A 17,218-nucleotide genomic window follows, 5' to 3' on the forward strand; every position below is an offset into this window, starting at 1 on the left:
GAGAGAGAGAGAGAGAGAGAGAGAGAGAGCTGTTTGTAACCAAAGTAGGTAAAGAAGGTGGCAGGATACATACATACATACATACATACAATACACATATCCGAACTTCCGGAAACTGTGAAATCTGTGGACGGGATCGGCCGTTCGAGAACATACATGGATGGACAAATTAAGGAAGAATGGAATTGAAACGACGGCAACAACGACGAAGAGGGACATGTTTATGGCGCGTGTTTCTACCAACGATATCGATGCGATTCGTCTCTGTCCAATCCGCAGTATCCCCCCGCTTGTGGAGCAAAGTTCAGACTTTACAGAGAACCGATGCGTGACTAAACCATCCCGTCGATGAATCCTCAGTCTTCGCGGATGAGTTGCTTGGGAGACCGAATCGACGAAACAATTGAGTAAGGCAAGAGGAGAACGAGTGCGCCAGCAACGTACCTGAACTAGTAATACAATACCACCTCCCCTCGACGGAATTTTCGATTTTGATATTGATCGGGATTCAAGTTGCGATAATCACCGGTTGGAAAGAGAATCAAAATGCACACGAACAAGTTGAAATTGCCGTACGCTGAAAAGAATCAGCGTTAGTAAAATCTGAGAAAGGGAAAGAGAAAGAATCGATGCGTCGCTCGGTGGAAAGACATTGGAAGTTCCACGATCGGTTAATTTCTCCCGAAGTGGATTGTTGAGAAGAAGTTGGCGAAGCAAGGGTCACTCGGAAAACTCGAGCCAACGAAAAAGAAAATCGATGAGCAAAACCGATCGGAACGATGCGTCTCGTTGATCGGCTCCTTTTTCTTTCTCTTCTGATCATGGGACATCAAGTCGAGGCAATTTGGCCGAAAGTTGGAAATCCCTTGTCTTTCGTTTGGTGGAATTTGTACACGCGATCGGGGAATTCCAGCCCTTGGGACTTTAGCTCCAGCTCGAACTCTGAGGCTGGTTCGAATTTCAATTTGGGTTCTAGTTCTAGTTCGGGCTCTGGTTCTGGTTCTGGTTCTGGTTCTGGTTCCGGTTCCGTTTCCGTTTCCGTTTCCGGTTCCACTCTCGGTCCGTCTTCGATGTTTGCGGAAGAGGATTGTACAGAGTGCGCTCACAACAAGATCAGTTTGCTTGGGAAAGATCCGATTATGATCGTGCTCAGGGTCGAATACGTGAAGGAACAAATCCTCAAGAAACTGCGACTCTCCAAGCCTCCGGAAATATCGATGCCGTTGTCGACCTTGCCAAAGCCTCTGATAAACGGTCGTGTGCTCGAACTTCGACCCGGGGAGCCTCTCGAACCGGAAAAATCAATCGACAGTTTCTATGGGAAAACCGATCAAATTGTTGTCTTTCCAAACGAAGGTTAGTTTCTTCTTCTACCTTTTTTCAATTTACCTCGAAACGCAATGATACCCTGTAAGTAATACGACGATGTAAACACGGAGACTTGGGTCCGTCAATGTATGTATCTGTCGGTCTACCCGTTATGTGTTCTGTACATAATCTGTATTCGGTTCCATTTGCAGAAACGCGGCCGGTAAAAAATGAATTGAAATAGTTTTTTTTTTTAAATACCGACGACGAATGATGAATGACCGGAAATGCAAGTAGAAATGTGGCTCTTTTCCTTGAAGTAAGTAGAAGGCGGAATAAAAGAAGGCAGTATGATCGGGTCTGATTATGATATTGCGGCATGTTGATTTTAGTACCCTACGAATCGTATACATACATGTATATGTATAATACCTACTTATACTTACGAGGACGAGGTTAGGACAAACGTGCTTACCTACCTACATACATACATACATATTAGGTCTACCGGAAAGTTTTGTCCGATAATGTCAATACGCATGAACGTGTTTTCTTTGAAACATATACGGCTGCCTCTTTTTACTACATATTGTACAGGGTGATTTTCTCGCTGCGCAAATCAAATCATTATATTGTTCAGTAAATATGTATAAAAATGTATTATTTTCTTTTAATTCAAAATATACATATACATATACATAGAGTATGCGCATGCACGCTCGCAGTGACAGGTTCTTGTTCATAATTCCTGTTCGCCCAATTCTTTCGTTTCGTCGATCGGCTCATACTTCCTTTCTTGCATCTCGTAGCCTCGTTCTAACCTATGGATTCACTTCCGTTTCCCTCGGGGTTTCCTTTTTTCGATTATAATTGAGCGAACAGTTCCCGAAAACCCACCACAAATCACGAATATTCCAATTATTCATCATTATTCGAATGAGACAACGTTTTAAGGTATACATATGTATATGTATTGTATATGTAGGCAATATACGTACTGGTACCGGCATAAATCGCCGCCTCAGACGCCCCAGCCTTCGTTATTTCTTCCCGTCCATAACGTTTCCAGGATACTACAAGTGCCAATTACAGAAACTTTAACACTCTTCGATCAAATAATATCTTCGCCTCCATGAATTTCGATAATATCGCGTCGAAGATGTGTAGAGAGGAAAGAAATAGTCGAAGGTCAAGAGTTCGATAAGCGAACGGGGCACGTTTGTCTCGCGTGACCGTTTGAATATAAGACACTCACGAGAGTGGTTTTGCTTGAAAATGAAGAAAAATCAGCAAATATAGTTGTGTCCATAATCCAATCGAAATATCACCGATCGAGAAACGCTAAAAAAATAAACGTTTCATTGTCAGGTATCGCCGATTGGAGAATGTGTCGACAAACTTCGAATCATTTGACCGGATTTAGTCCTGCTGCCTGCTTCACCTTTTATCTGTCGGACGAAATGGAATTTGTGGATGTGACTTCGGCAGAATTTTGGTTCTACAAGGAACACGACGAAAACGACGATCTAAATCAAACGTTTGTACTCTCCGAGCTCGATCATTGGGACCTAGGTGGCAACTTCGAAAAAAATACCATAGTGGCAATTTTCGAAACCGATATCGGAGGTAAGTCGGTCAGAAGATTTCCAATCTTTTTAAACAATTTTCAATCCTTCGTTAGACAAAATATTCGCATAGGTACATATTAGAATCTGGCGCAGCGCTGACGAATCAAATCTTCCACGAATCCTGAAAATTGATCGACTCAAAACTTTCATCGAGTTGAAACGAAACGAAGCAAGAATTTAATGTTTTCCTCATCTATCTGTTTCTATGAGTCTGCATTCCGTTCCCAAGACTCGGAAACTTCCTGCCGAAAACAGTTGCTCGTATGATTTCATCTGATAATTTTGATCGTCGCATACTTATCGCCATTTAATTCCGGAAATGAAATTGGACGACTTTTGGAAACTGTGGCCGATAATACATACCTATAGAGGCCGGGAGATGGGCAGAAGATGCAGGAAAAAACAAAACTTGTAGACGCGCTGGAAGAATTTCCCGAAATAAGACTCGCGCAAAAAGTCGGCACAGAATACGAGCTTGAATTACGAGAATAACGCAGATTACAAAAGTTCTTTTTGCGGTAAAATCACCAAATAGGAAAATCATAGTCTTTTCGGGGTCTGTTAAACAGTGATTTATGTATATTTGAAAGCATTTCGATCGATATTTGAAAGAACGTGAACCATCGCGATTCAAGACCGCACAAACGAGCGGTTAACGTAGCTGATTCAAGAACATATATGTAATAATATTGAATAATCTCGCGTCGGCATCGCGTCGTTCTATCGTCAGTTATCGCCAGAGTAGGTATACTTACATACAATTCGTATGCAATCAAGTAAAGCCTGAAGTTTGTAGGCCGTAGACATTTTTCTACTTGAAACCTGAATATTGAAAATCTTATAGGCGTTGTGGGTTGTCGGGCATCGATAGAAATGCGGTTTATAATATTATAATTGCAATTGCTATTGCAATAAAGAAAATTGTATTATTTCAGAGGGTTGGGTAAAGGCAGACGTAAGTTTCATGGTGAAGAAATGGGTGGAGGAGCTTCACTTGAATCAAGCGATACAAATAGCTTGTAGTACCTGTTCGATCGACCGTGTTACGGCACCCGTGTCCATCGAGCAACTTATGAAACCTTTTCTCGTGATACACACGTCGCCGTTACCACAAAAAAACAGACCAAAGAGGGACTCAAACTGCCTTCCAGAAATGAAAGAATGTTGTAGGGATGAGCTTTATATTAATTTCGAAGATATCGGTTGGAGTGACTGGATTCTCCATCCTAGCGGATATCACGCCTACTTTTGTCGTGGGTCTTGTTCATCCGCAGCTTCGTTGACAACTAGCGGTTCCGCGCACAACAACGTGATCTGGGTGAGTATCGCACTGGCGAGCCTCGCAACGTAAGCAACCGTTACGCATTTTTGCATCTTATATACTTACATTCAAATTTTCTTCATGTCGAAGAAATTTCGTTGTTTCGTAAAACGGTTTATCATTTTGCGCTAGCAAACTGAATAATAAATCACACCGAACGATCGTGTTAACCTCACGAACATTAATGGCCTATAAATAAAACCCAGCAACCAGTGCGTTTGGTCTTGTCTCGTCTTACTCTGTACCACCACGAGTACTCGAGCATTTGGACGCGTTAAAAGAAGAAAATAAACGAATAATACCGTGCTTTCTTCCAGAGGTGGTTCGATAAAGTGGGTAACACGGCTCATCGTAAAAGTCAGATCGTTCCATGCTGCTCACCAACGCAGCTCTCACCAATCCAGTTACTCTACGTTGATTCAAACAATACGATCACGCAAAAAACACTGCCTAATATGGTAGTCGAAGCTTGCGGTTGCATGTGATATTCGCAAGAAAATTTGTCTGGCTCCATGCAGTCTCGTCCAAAAACTTGGCAGTTTGAATTCGAATGTACGCGCGCGTATACGATATAGGTACGTATATGTATGTACCTACATAGGTGTGCATTTCTACTACATATCTCAGACGTTCAACACGGATAAATGTTATCGCTACAACGAGATCGCTTAATACAAACGAACTAACTCCTGCGTACATGGATCAACGTTTCATTGTACTTTGCAAAGTACTTGTTTCAATTTTCAATCGTGAGAAAACGTTTAACGATTAAATAGGCTGAGCCGCAAATATCAAGATTTCTCCAAATTTCCGAGAAAACACGTCTTTGTATGATGTCCTCCGTGAATAGCGATATAAGCTGAATACGGAGTCACGTGACACCGATTAAAAATGTTGCATCCCATCGTTTGCACAACACACGTATACTTATGCCAGTTGTAAACGAGTGAAACAGTATTTCTTTTTTCTAACGTCACCATTTACCGTACCACTTATGTATGTATGTATGTATGTATGTATGTATGTATGTATGTATGTATGTATGTATGTATGTATGTATGTATGTATGTATGTATGTATGTATGTATGTATGTATGTATGTATGTATGTATGTATGTATGTATGTATGTATGTATGTATGTATGTATGTATGTATGTATGTATGTATGTATGTATGTATGTATGTATGTATGTATGTATGTATGTATGTATGTATGTATGCATGCATGCATGTATGTATGTATGTATGCATGCATGCATGCATGTATGTATGTATGTATGTATGTATATTGTACGGACGATTCCGAACATTTAAATTGATTTTCTCTTTTTCAGTTCATCGATACATTAGTACAAGAGTTATTGCGTTTATCGATAGAAATTATTTATTATATTAAATAATATGTATTCATTAGAAAAACATATTCGAGTCAATGAACCGACCAAACGAGACTTTGTTGCTTTCGATTGTTGTACGTTGTACGTCATTTGTTGCTCGTCGTTTCTTCCGAATGCAAGTGTTGTCCAAAAAAACCGAATAACGTCGGATTTTCAAGAAACATAATCACCGACGGAAAACAAGAGAACGGGCGTGAAAGCGGAAATGGAAACAGAAACAATAACGAGGAATCGAGAATACAAATATTTCTGCGGCCGTTCGAGAACCTGAGAAAAAGCTAATTCCAGAAAACATGAGAAAAGAAAATCTTTCTGCGAGGAGATGCTGTAGATACACGAATACAGGATAGCCACAATCCACGATAGAATGTTAACGGATGACTAGCGGTCGACTCTACGTGCATATGTACATATGTATGTACTTTACAATTGTAACGATAGAAAACTCATATAAATATGTTTTGCATACGTACGTCCCGCAAACCAAACATGCGGTACCGATATACATATACATATACATATATAAGTGCTCTCGGGTGTTTCGTTATAGTTTCGTTTACACGTGTTTCCGTTTTCCTTTTGGTCCTACTTCACTAAAACAAACCAAAAAAACATCCAAGACTGATTGAAACCACGTAAACTCGAGAACGGATGCGATAGCAAAAACGAAAATGAAAACGAGAACCAAACCAAGCTGGTGGAATGCGCGATTTTAACGTGTTGCTCCAAAGTCCGTCGATTATTTTAATTAAGCTGAAGATTGTATTTGAAAATGAGAACAATGGATTAATTGTTGGCTGTGCTTTGACACACACGTGTGTATATGTATAACTCACGATGTTGGCCTATCGTCGTCTAATGTAGTGTCTGACCTCTTCTGATATAATCCGCGAACTATTCGTGATCCTGTTCACAAAGCATTAATATTCACTTACGAACACCGCTTTCTTTTCCGTTCTTTGGAACGATCAGAAAAATCAGTGTTATCTAAACCTTACCCACGAGTAAACTAGGCTTCTTTTCTTACTATCCTCCCCTTGGCAAGGAAATCAAAATGGCAAATATGACCCTATTAACCGCCAACTGGGTCGAATATAGAAATCTTTAAATTCTTTATCTCGTAACATAGATGAGATACACTACCGAACAAAATACAGTACTTATAATGTAACGCGATAGTTGTCCATCCCATCACCACCTTCAAGGAAACGTTATAAAAGACAACATAGGTAAATAGGTATCCGTCTATAGTCTATCTATAGATATGCTTTGATCGTCTGTTACGCGGCGGATCGCAGAATTAGATGTACACTCACGAGCAAACTCGATTTCCACTAGGGGAAAAAGTAACATGGACGAAGGGGCCTTATACCATGCTCCTACCATTTGGTATTGGGAATTACTGAAATTTATGCCAAATTAACATCCGACGTAACATCTATTTCAGTATCTGAAATCAATTTATCAAGTGGTAGGAGGCCCTTCCCTTACGCCAATTTTTCACCTAGCGGAAGCCGAGTTTACTCGTCGGTGTACATATACATATAGCTATTATACATACATACATACATACATACACACATACATACATTGTACATATGTACATATGTATTGTTCTGAATGTAAGGAACTCGTCTGAATTTTTCAATTATAATTTATACAAAATTATGCAACGCATACATATATGTAATACAATACAAAGTTGTCACTTTGTTACACTTCAAAAGATGAAAGAAATTTTTCGATACAGCACTAGACGCAGAAAATTATACACCAGTAATTACATTTACGCGAAAGTGATGAGTAGAAGCATGAATAGAATATTAGGAAAGAAATGTCCATAAAATACAAATAATATTTATTTGGTTATCGATATTGCATCGTTTCACGCCAAATTGATTACTTTTTGGACGTGGCGTCAGGGATTCTTCTGACATTAAACTATGATGTACAATTTGTAAAGTATGTAGATATACATAGAAGTCATGAAGAATGATATTGCGTAATCGTTTTGCTCCTTTCGAAGTTATTTAAGAAATATGAAACATCGAAGGTTTGCGATTTTCGCCCATTTTCATGGGTACAGGATACAAGAAACAATTTTTATATTCAAAACTATTTATTGTACAGTGTCTTCTTTTCTTTTACTTTACTTGTAACTTATTGACCCTTTTGAATCGATTTTTTTCCGGTTGAAAATTTATTTTCGCAATACGAAAATGGTAAACCAATTTTTGGTTAGTCTTGGTCAGTCTACTGGTTCAAAATATAATCAGATTCCTTCAAGTATTCCTGAATAACAAAGTAAAGACAGCGTTCATTACTAATGTAACAATTAATTATTGCCTCGCGGCTTAAGATATCTGCTAGCGCTGTACAAGCTACATTATTTGAATCAAATCCATAAATGGAACTACATAGCACTCAAAGCCATTTCCATTGTCGTTTCTGAGGGTTCTAGGACCCCCATTAACAAACTACTTAACACAGTACATCTCACACACATGGGCTCTCTTACGCATGCTTCGGGGGTTCTATGACCCCACTTACCAAGCTCATACTACCCCAGACGAGATATTAGAATAGACCTAACATCTTATCGTCTGTGACAGCACGGGGTCTCTTACGCATGCTCTGAAGGTTCTATGATCCCGCTGACCAAGCTACTCACAGTACACCCACGAGCAAACTCGGTTTCTGTTAAGGGAAAAAGTGACGTAGGTGAAGGGCCTCCTACTATGCTCCTTCCTCTGGGTATTTGGAATTTGATTAACATTAATTTCAGTATCTGGAATAAATTTACCAAGTGGTAGGAGACCCTTTTCCCACGTTACTTTTTCCCCTAGTGGAAGCCGAGTTTGCTCATGGGTGTACATCTCACACACACGGGGTCTCGCAATCGGAGGTATCCATACCAAAAGTACTCGGTATCGAAACTAAAATATCGAATAATGTACTCGTATTTACTTGTATCGATTCATCCTGTCTTGAATATCAAGGTTAAGAAAATATAATTCGATACAAATAGGTATCGATACCGAGTAAGTATCAATACCTTCATACGATACTAGTAATGAGTAAAAGTATCGATACAACCCTACCCGTCCTACCTTGGAGAATAGAGATGGCGTGAACTGCTACTTGTGAATCACTCGTGATTCGATCACGTTCGTTCTCAATCACGGTAATTTTTCACAGTGATTCGTGATTTCTCGCGATCGTTTCTGATTGGGGGAGAAACCTAACAGTTCTTTACACGCGACACATAATCTGTATATTTTATATTTTATATTAACGACATCAAAACAAAAATTCGAGTTATATCGTATAAAGTGAAAGAATAATTAGAAACAATGAAGAATAATGAATAAATTAATGATTATAAATTATAATCTACATGTTACCTAGCAAATCATTCTTTTAGAATTTCTTGTTTTTTCTACTGATTTTTACAACACACAGTAATGTAATTCATCGTAGAATCATATTGAATACGTTTTTCTGTTTAAAGATTAATGACTTACGATTGCAGTGAGCAAATTCACTCAAGATAAAAAAATCGCAATCACGGTCGTGAATGAAGTTAAATCACGATCGTGATCGTGATTTGGCGATCACTGTGATAAATCACCGTTAGTGATTTTGCACGCCATCTCTAGTAGGCAGTAGTTAGAGGAGAACAATGTGACGGATCAGTGACGGATAGTCGTGTAAATTTGACGATAGGGTTTGATTGGATTCGTATCGCTCTATCGAGTCAACTTACTTGCAATATCCATGGTTCACGTTTGTTTATGTATGTACTTTGATACGCGATTGTGAGTGACTTACGAATACCGAAGTGTTAATGAAACGTTGATGCGTACAATGTCTTGAACCTGCTTGCGATAAAACCCATTTCGGGGTGAAAATCAATTTCCATTATTACCTACCTAGATTTTCGCTACTGACTTGGTTGCACTCAGTTTGACTTCGACCGAGTAGTGTGTATTCAAGATGTTGTCAGAGGTCGATGTGTTTATAAGTAATTACACGCTCGTCGATTCTGAGATATATCAACTTTGGGTCGACGGTCATTCTTGTGAGTTTGTTAATTAAAATGATCTAGTTTATTCATTCTAATTTGGGACCTGAACATACTTGACATACTTGTCCACGGTGCCTGTTGGTTTCATTACATCGAACGATTTATTGATTTAGCGAGCGATGCGGTCAACATTTTGCATCAGAGGGGTATATGTCATCAAACAAATGCTCCGATTGAATTAGTCGCTTCGGATATTCTCGATCACTATCGAACTTACGCCCTTTTGGAAAAACTACTTCATACTCCTACCAAATTAGCGAGCGAACAGCTTGCGTTCCAAATAGAACCCCAAACTAGTCAGATGCTTATCGAAATGTATGGAAACATTTCTCTTAAAAACATTATTTAAATCCTTATAATGCATACTTTTCTGATATTTTCAATCGTTATCTATAGGTACTACGAGTTCGACGACATTGTTATCAGAGAACTGTTAGGTAAGAAATTAACCTCGAAAAGTAGAAAAGATATGGATGAAGTGTCGGAAAAGACTGGTATCACATTAAAGAGCTGTCGCCGACAGTACGACAACGTGAAAAGAGTATTTAAGATTGTTGAAGATTTGCCAGGTTCCTTGACAACCAATATCGAGCAACACTTCTTACTTTCCGAAGATCTTGCCAAGTAACGCAGAAAAAAAAATCATTAACGTCCACGTTCTTTATGATCCTATAAGTCATGTTAATACTTACGATCGCAACAGGCGATACGCGGCAGTGGTGTTCATATCATGTCTTCGATTTGAGACAAACAAAAGAAAACTACACTTCCTAACGTTCCCAGATTTATACCATTGCGCCAACAGTATGATGTCTCTATGGACATATCGTTGCGTTGGTTCTGAATACTTTGATACAGACTTAGACAGAGAGTTTTTATTAGAGCTGGCAGAGTGTAGAGTACTTTTAGAAAATGATAAACATCACAAACAGTAGGTCTTTTATTTATCAAAACATTTATCACATTGAAATTCCTTGAAAATGTCTTGTTACCTACAAAATTTACTTACAGTCTAGTATGCATCAAACTTAAACCTATGCTTCTGGAACGTTCCTATCAAGAAGTAGACACCAATTTTCGTTCATATTCCAGAGCGATATTAGGAATTGGATGTAATCTTCATCGTTCCAGAGATCTAAGGTTCTTTTTTTTAGAATTAGTAGAAAGGTGCATAGAACCATGGCGCCAAGTCAATTGGAGTCACACGGATCTCAGAAACTTTTTAACAGTTTATGCTCAGTGCGCGTTAGACATGGATGTACTCAGGTGAAGAAGAAACCGAATAAATGTATATCAGTGATATGTTCCATCGGAATAAAGTATTTCCTCTTTCAGAGACAGCGAATTAAGGGATGCTTTCGACCGCTACATGACTGTCGTGACATGTTGTTTATTACGTATGTATCATACGTGACTATTGGTGCAAGAAAATGATACCACACAAAAATTAAGTACAGTTACCAGTGATAGCAGTTAGAAATTGTTGGAGATGAAAGAATATAAACAAATTGTATGTACATTGCAATTTATTAAGTTTCAGTAATAAATAATTAAACAAATGCAGCGTTTAGACGCTCATTTAGTGTATGCCAATGACCCACGGTGTTTTACTTTTACAAACGGTATGGCATCGTCTAGTACGTTCAGCGAATTGTCTACCAATAAATTTAAAAGCTGGAAGAGTAACTGTTGATAATAATTTGTATGTACACGCGTGATAAAATAAGCTGACACATCGCGACTCGACACGAAAAGCAAAAATTGATTTGTTCTAACCATAAAAACGTTGAAAGTATTTGTTAAATTAGTTGAACACTATCGTGGTATTATCGTACGATATCAATATTCAACCATAGGTACTGCTCGTGTATCATGTATGTAAAATGTATATATATATATATATATGTATACAGATGCATACATGTAAACGCGCTTGTACGTACTAAAGCAATAAACAAACAAACGAATTGCTTTTTACATGTCGAATGTTTGGGAATTGCTTAAACATAAACTTCCAAAAGTTTCCTCGTTATCGTTAAAGTTTGTACTTACTCTCCACTACCTTACTCCCTTTATCTACGAAGGACACAAAAGGATGCAAGGTATTTGAGAAATTTGAGGGAAAGAAAAAAATGGGGGGGGGGGGGGGTTTGGAATTTTACCTAAAACACTGTAAAAACAGTTACTCTACCAAGCCGAGTACTTTATTTACGGCGTAGACTATGTCGCTCATTTTTGGCAGAGCAGCAATTTCTAATGATTTCGTATAAGGCATAGGCGTATCGACTCCTGTGATACGAATTACTGGGGCATCAAGATGATAGAATGCTTCGCCTAAAATTGGAAACGTTAATAGTTATTGGAAACCAGAAAGTAACGAATATTTCAATTTCTTCATCGAAATCTTAATCAAATCGGGATAACGTACTTTCAGAGATTCTTGCGCTAACTTCTGCTCCGATACCGCAATGTGGCCAACCCTGTTCCACAGTTAAAATGTGATTCGTCTTTGCTACTGATTGTACGATCGTGTTTATATCCAACGGTCTCAAAGACCTGAGATTTATTACTTCCGCCTCTATTCCTTTTCCTGCAAGTTCGTTTGCTGCTTCAAGAGCCTGCTCGACGGCCTTGGAATGTGCTACCAATGTAACGTGTTTGCCGACGCGTTCGATTTTTGCTTTACCGATAGGCAAAACGAAATCTTTTGCCAGAGCTTCGTCCGACATAGGATACTGAACACCATATAAAATTTCATTCTCTAATACAACGACAGGGTCGGGATCTCGAATAGCAGCTTTTAACAAGCCTTTGGCATCTTCACTATTATAAGGAGATACTACTTTCAAACCAGGACAGTGGCTGTACCAGGCTCCAAAACATTGAGAATGCTGCGCTGCCACACCAGCTGCTGCTCCATTTGGTCCACGAAATACAACTGGTACATTTACTCTACCAGCGGACATGTAAAAAGTCTTAGCCGCAGAATTGATAATCTGATCGATTGCTTGCATTGAGAAATTAAATGTCATGAACTCACAGACCGGACGTAGACCAGCCTAGAAAATGGGTTATACAAGGAATACTAGTATGAAAAATAAAGAAGTTGTGTAAAAAGTCTTAACAAAGTGCACAATGTTACTTTATGGTATAAAGAATGGAATCTAGCTTACCATAGCAGCACCCACAGCAATGCCAGCAAATCCTGCTTCTGTGATAGGAGTATCTATGACACGTTTATCTCCATACTTTTTCCAAAGACCCCTAGAAACTTTGTATGCACCATCATACATAGCTACCTCTTCCCCGAGTATAAAAACTTTTTCGTCTCTTTCCATTTCTTCGTCTAAAGCAGAGTTCAAAGCATCTCGTACAGTCATCTGTGGAAGCAGATCGCGACGAAGATACACTTAAATGGTCATCATTATATTTCCCGTTTCATGATGATAAGTAATGTCAGAAGAAAAAACTCTAATCGCATATTTTAATTTTGAGAAGACACCACGGAATCATCGACACTGAATACGAATGACCTTTGTTGCCCTTGAACGTGTAATGCAATCAATTTGACGTTCATTCGATGTTAATTCAGCGAATGAATAAAAAAAAATGTCGTTACTCGTCTGACAGAATCGATAAAAAATATAAGAGAAAAGAATTGATTTCATATTGAAAAGTCGGTACGGTTGTGGGAAGACAATCGTGCGCTAGAAAATTATAGTGTCAGAGCGACAAGGTTATGTTTGAAGGCAGAAGTAGAAAATATTAAATCCAGCGTGATCGCAGAATCTCACCTGCTGCGCGGCAGTCCATTTTGACGTTGAAAACGAACGTCGGGTAATACTTCTCACTGCAGACTAAAAACAGTTGAAACAGATCAAAAGCATGCTTCGTTTATGCATTAAAATTCGAACGTCAAATGTTTTCAAGAATTCGGTTTGAGTCTGCAATTTCAATAGGCGTTAATATACCTACTCACCGAAAACATGATGAGCCGTATGCCGTTCGAATAATCGTCGAACGTGTAATCGGTTTAATCGATCGAATATACTTTTGCTCGTAACTCGCTGGTACCTACTACTGCCAAGAGCTCTGTTTCAAAATTCTTTCGCCGCGATGTACACCACGGACCGAACGCGGAACGACAGAGCCAGAGAAGCTCAAGGTCGATAGACAAACTCTTATGAAACACCTTTGCCCTCGATTTGTAATATCTATACACTTACTCTATACCCTACGATTAATCAGGAACAAGATCATCAGGCATTAACGCAATTTCATTGATTTTTATTTCATAGGTATTCCATTGTCGTTGTCTTTCACACGTGTCATAGAGAGAGCCTTAAAATTTCTTTACAATCATTTACAGTTCGCTACTGATTCGTTACCTTTGTTGGTTGTGTGATACCGATAATGCGGCTGAAGAGCCACTTTTCCCAGCCAATCGTACACGCACGAGTCGATTATCCAACCAATTGTGATATATAGAAAGTGTTTAATAAGATTTAGGAGTAACGAACTGCAGACTAAATGGTGCACGTTCGGGGTCGATTTCGAACAGTTTTTCAAAAATTTTTGTACAGGTACAAAAATATTTCGTTTTGCTTTATTTTTATTTCTTGGGCTTTGTAGAAACAGTGGAAGCGTATACGAGTATATAAATTCTAGCGCAACTAATAAAATATACGTGTAGCATATTTAATTGAAGTGTTTATAATGGATGGAAAATTTGGATGGAAAATTTGAACACTTTTAGTCACTCAAACAATATTAGTGTACTGCAACGATTTTTTCTTTTAAGTAACGTCTTGCATTGCATCATTGTCATGGTGGTATTAAAGGGTATCCGAAAACGTTCGTTTTCAAAGTATAGTTTAGCGTGTCATATTAATGTATGTGTATATGATCAACATTTTGACGATTTTGACGATTTTAACCGAATGCCGTGCACGTAATTCTCATATGAAACGAACAAATACATACTTCGTTGCTATATTATGGAAGCCTGTAATAATTTTCGTGAGAATTCCATTACCTTTGAACGAATTTGACAATACAAGATAAAAAGATTTCATGCGTATCGATCGCTAATTGTAAATAAATTATCACGATGATAGTTCGAAAAGTAAATGGTTTCAAACAGACTCTAATATTACAATCTACTTTGTTTCATCGTATAAAATTCGTATTCAATGACTCAAGAAACCTTTTTGAAAGAGTTTTTAAGGGCGTTTGAGAGTCGGGCAATAGGTGATCTGATGAGTAATCTGTCGCTAGTGTATTATGAACAGGTAACTTGTACATAACTTATTGTACCTACTGCATCATCACATTAATACAAGTATAGTCATATGTGCTATCTGGCATCCTACAATATCGAAAATAAAATTTAGTTGAATAGAACAAATGGGAATAATTTAGAAATCAGAGTAAGACGCGGTAAAAGGAGAGCAAATAAACCTAAGTGTGCTGATGATTTTGGTTACAGTTTTTATCTGCACTTTTATTGTTATAGTAACACCTAGTAATATATGAAATCGTTATATTTTGACAATTATTATAATTCACGAAGACTTCCTATTTTCTATAAATGTAATTGACATGCTCGAAGAGAAGTAGGTAGAACATGCACTTCTACAACACAAAATCGTTAATAATAAGATAATAGAGAAATGAAATATTTTCTATTCAATGAGTGAAGTTCAATCAAGGGAACTTGATGTTCAAAGTTAATTTTTGAGCTAATGTAAAAGTAAAAATTGCTGATGATCTGCCCAAAAGAAAACATAAACCAAGAATGGCGGTAGATTGTACTATGTGTGAATATCCTTGCATCCTGATGGGAGCTTTAAGATCTTGGTATCGGCATCAGACACGGCCGCCGTCTGCTTCTTGACCGATAGGTATGGTGGTATGACTCCGACTCATTGTCAAACGATCGTGGGTTATGATCGAATGGAACAAGGAATGGTTCTTTTTAGGCAGCCATTTCACGGATGAAACGTCGTAACTCGTGCCTTGTTACGTTTTCATTTTGTTGGTTTCGATATCTCGAACAAGGTGTTGAACAATGATGAATCGCGTGGACAATGCAATGTTGATTGGATAGTCGTGAATAACAGTGAAATTAGTGAAAGTATTGAAAACCATCTTGGTTATCATCGATAATATGTACTTGGATGAGTAAGCTTATAATATTCATGAACATATTTAACGAGTTCGAATATCAATTTCGATTTTCAAATAATTTTTAGTAAGCTTTACGTATGCACGATGCAAAACGAAGTTACATTCTAAAAGGGGAAAAAATCGTAATTTCGTGACGAAACTATAAAAATACAATATGTATGTATGTATGTATGTATGTATGTATGGATGTCGATGAATATTATCGGTGGGTCAGTAACGGAACACCCGATCCGATTATGAAAGTAGTTGAAAAATTCTCGAAACAAAAAGACGAGATACCAACATTAGCATATTGTTTATTTACAAAAAGTATTCACTTTTGATACAATGATAATGCAATGTGAAAATGCGTGTTGCGTGCGTGCATGAGAATTGCTTTTATAGAAAATGCACACGTAGCTAACATTCATACGAGAGTATTCTACGCGAAGACACTTGCGTTGTAGGGTTTATGACTAGAACTTTGACTCTGAATCGAAATATAAGTACGAACCGCTAGTAATCGAAGAAAATGATGCTCGATGATACGATCGTAAGGGGAATAAATGACTACGCGACACCGCGTCTATGCATAAATTCCTTAAGAAGGAAATTAAATCTAGGTATACGTTCTGAATGGTGTTTCATTTTTGTCGGACTTTTTATTAACGAGAGAACAACAATTGCATAGAACTTTATTCAAATAAAATACTGGCTAGAGTTAAAGGCCCTCTCCTTCTTCGATAATTAAACTTTATTAAAGATAACGCAATGGGGGTCGAGCGATACAAAAATACGGAGAGAGTCCAAGGTTGGATCGCGAGCCTCTAAGCTCTCTGTTTCTGCCTCGTAATTATATTTGTATTTGTATTTGCATCTGCAACGCCATCTGCAACTCCATCTGCATCTGCATCTGCATCTGTATCTGTATCTGTATCTGTATCTGTATCTGTATCTGTATCTGTATCTGTATCTGTATCTGTATCTGTATCTGTATCTGTATCTGTATCTGTATCTGTATCTGTATCTGTATCTGTATCTGTATCTGTATCTGTATCTGTATCTGTATCTGTATCTGTATCTGTATCTGTATCTGTATCTGTATCTGTATCTGTATCTGTATCTGTATCTGTATCTGTATCTGTATCTGTATCTGTATCTGCATCTGCATCTGTATCTGTATCTGTATCTGTATCTGTATCTGTATGTGTATCTGTATCTGTATCTGTATGTGTACTTTTATCCTTGCGTGTGTTAACAATCGCGTATGGAGCTATACTAGAGTGTTGTGTATGCATGTGTTTGTGT

At 38.1% G+C, this 17,218-nt stretch overlaps 4 protein-coding genes across 4 annotated transcripts; 2 read left to right on the forward strand and 2 right to left on the reverse strand.

The window, feature by feature from the left end:
* Positions 1-557: 557 nt before the first annotated feature.
* On the forward strand, positions 558-5,067 carry LOC107190690 (growth/differentiation factor 8). Its single transcript, XM_015579538.1, has 5 exons — positions 558-943; positions 1,073-1,356; positions 2,677-2,934; positions 3,872-4,254; positions 4,575-5,067. The coding sequence occupies exons 1-5, from the start codon at positions 780-782 to the stop codon at positions 4,740-4,742; spliced, it is 1,257 nt and encodes a 418-aa protein (XP_015435024.1). The 5' UTR covers positions 558-779; the 3' UTR covers positions 4,743-5,067.
* Positions 5,068-9,625: 4,558 nt separating this feature from the next.
* Positions 9,626-11,167, forward strand: LOC107190648 (acidic fibroblast growth factor intracellular-binding protein). The gene is made up of 6 exons (XM_015579485.1): positions 9,626-9,736; positions 9,856-10,057; positions 10,139-10,366; positions 10,446-10,673; positions 10,754-11,008; positions 11,078-11,167. Exons 1-6 carry the CDS (start codon positions 9,652-9,654, stop codon positions 11,154-11,156), a joined length of 1,077 nt encoding a protein of 358 aa, XP_015434971.1. The 5' UTR covers positions 9,626-9,651; the 3' UTR covers positions 11,157-11,167.
* An 83-nt stretch (positions 11,168-11,250) lies between these two features.
* Positions 11,251-13,892, reverse strand: LOC107190647 (pyruvate dehydrogenase E1 component subunit beta, mitochondrial). Its single transcript, XM_015579484.1, has 5 exons — positions 13,722-13,892; positions 13,537-13,599; positions 12,916-13,122; positions 12,171-12,801; positions 11,251-12,076 (listed from the first exon to the last, which is right to left on the reverse strand). The coding sequence occupies exons 1-5, from the start codon at positions 13,728-13,730 to the stop codon at positions 11,925-11,927; spliced, it is 1,062 nt and encodes a 353-aa protein (XP_015434970.1). The 5' UTR covers positions 13,731-13,892; the 3' UTR covers positions 11,251-11,924.
* Positions 13,893-16,737: 2,845 nt separating this feature from the next.
* LOC107190622 (clumping factor B-like) lies at positions 16,738-17,208 on the reverse strand. Its single transcript, XM_015579457.1, has one exon. It carries the CDS (start codon positions 17,206-17,208, stop codon positions 16,738-16,740), a length of 471 nt encoding a protein of 156 aa, XP_015434943.1.
* Between the last annotated feature and the right edge of the window lie 10 nt (positions 17,209-17,218).

This window comes from Dufourea novaeangliae, unplaced genomic scaffold (genome assembly GCF_001272555.1).
Source record: "Dufourea novaeangliae isolate 0120121106 unplaced genomic scaffold, ASM127255v1 scaffold170, whole genome shotgun sequence".
In the NCBI taxonomy this organism is placed as follows: domain Eukaryota; kingdom Metazoa; phylum Arthropoda; class Insecta; order Hymenoptera; family Halictidae; genus Dufourea; species Dufourea novaeangliae.

Excerpts from the sequence above, each read along its gene's own strand:
- LOC107190690 (XM_015579538.1), top strand. The coding sequence starts at position 780 with ATGCGTCTCGTTGATCGGCTCCTTTTTCTTTCTCTTCTGATCATGGGA. Across the intron at positions 2,935-3,871 it reads TTTCGAAACCGATATCGGAG|AGGGTTGGGTAAAGGCAGAC; the intron begins GTAAGTCGGTCA and ends GTATTATTTCAG. Across the intron at positions 4,255-4,574 it reads CGCACAACAACGTGATCTGG|AGGTGGTTCGATAAAGTGGG; the intron begins GTGAGTATCGCA and ends GCTTTCTTCCAG.
- LOC107190648 (XM_015579485.1), top strand. The coding sequence starts at position 9,652 with ATGTTGTCAGAGGTCGATGTGTTTATAAGTAATTACACGCTCGTCGAT. Across the intron at positions 10,058-10,138 it reads AGTCAGATGCTTATCGAAAT|GTACTACGAGTTCGACGACA; the intron begins GTATGGAAACAT and ends CGTTATCTATAG. Across the intron at positions 10,367-10,445 it reads CTTTCCGAAGATCTTGCCAA|GCGATACGCGGCAGTGGTGT; the intron begins GTAACGCAGAAA and ends CGATCGCAACAG.
- LOC107190647 (XM_015579484.1), bottom strand. Across the intron at positions 13,123-13,536 it reads AATGGACTGCCGCGCAGCAG|ATGACTGTACGAGATGCTTT; the intron begins GTGAGATTCTGC and ends CTGCTTCCACAG. Across the intron at positions 12,802-12,915 it reads TTGCTGTGGGTGCTGCTATG|GCTGGTCTACGTCCGGTCTG; the intron begins GTAAGCTAGATT and ends CCCATTTTCTAG.
- LOC107190622 (XM_015579457.1), bottom strand. The coding sequence starts at position 17,208 with ATGCATACACAACACTCTAGTATAGCTCCATACGCGATTGTTAACACA.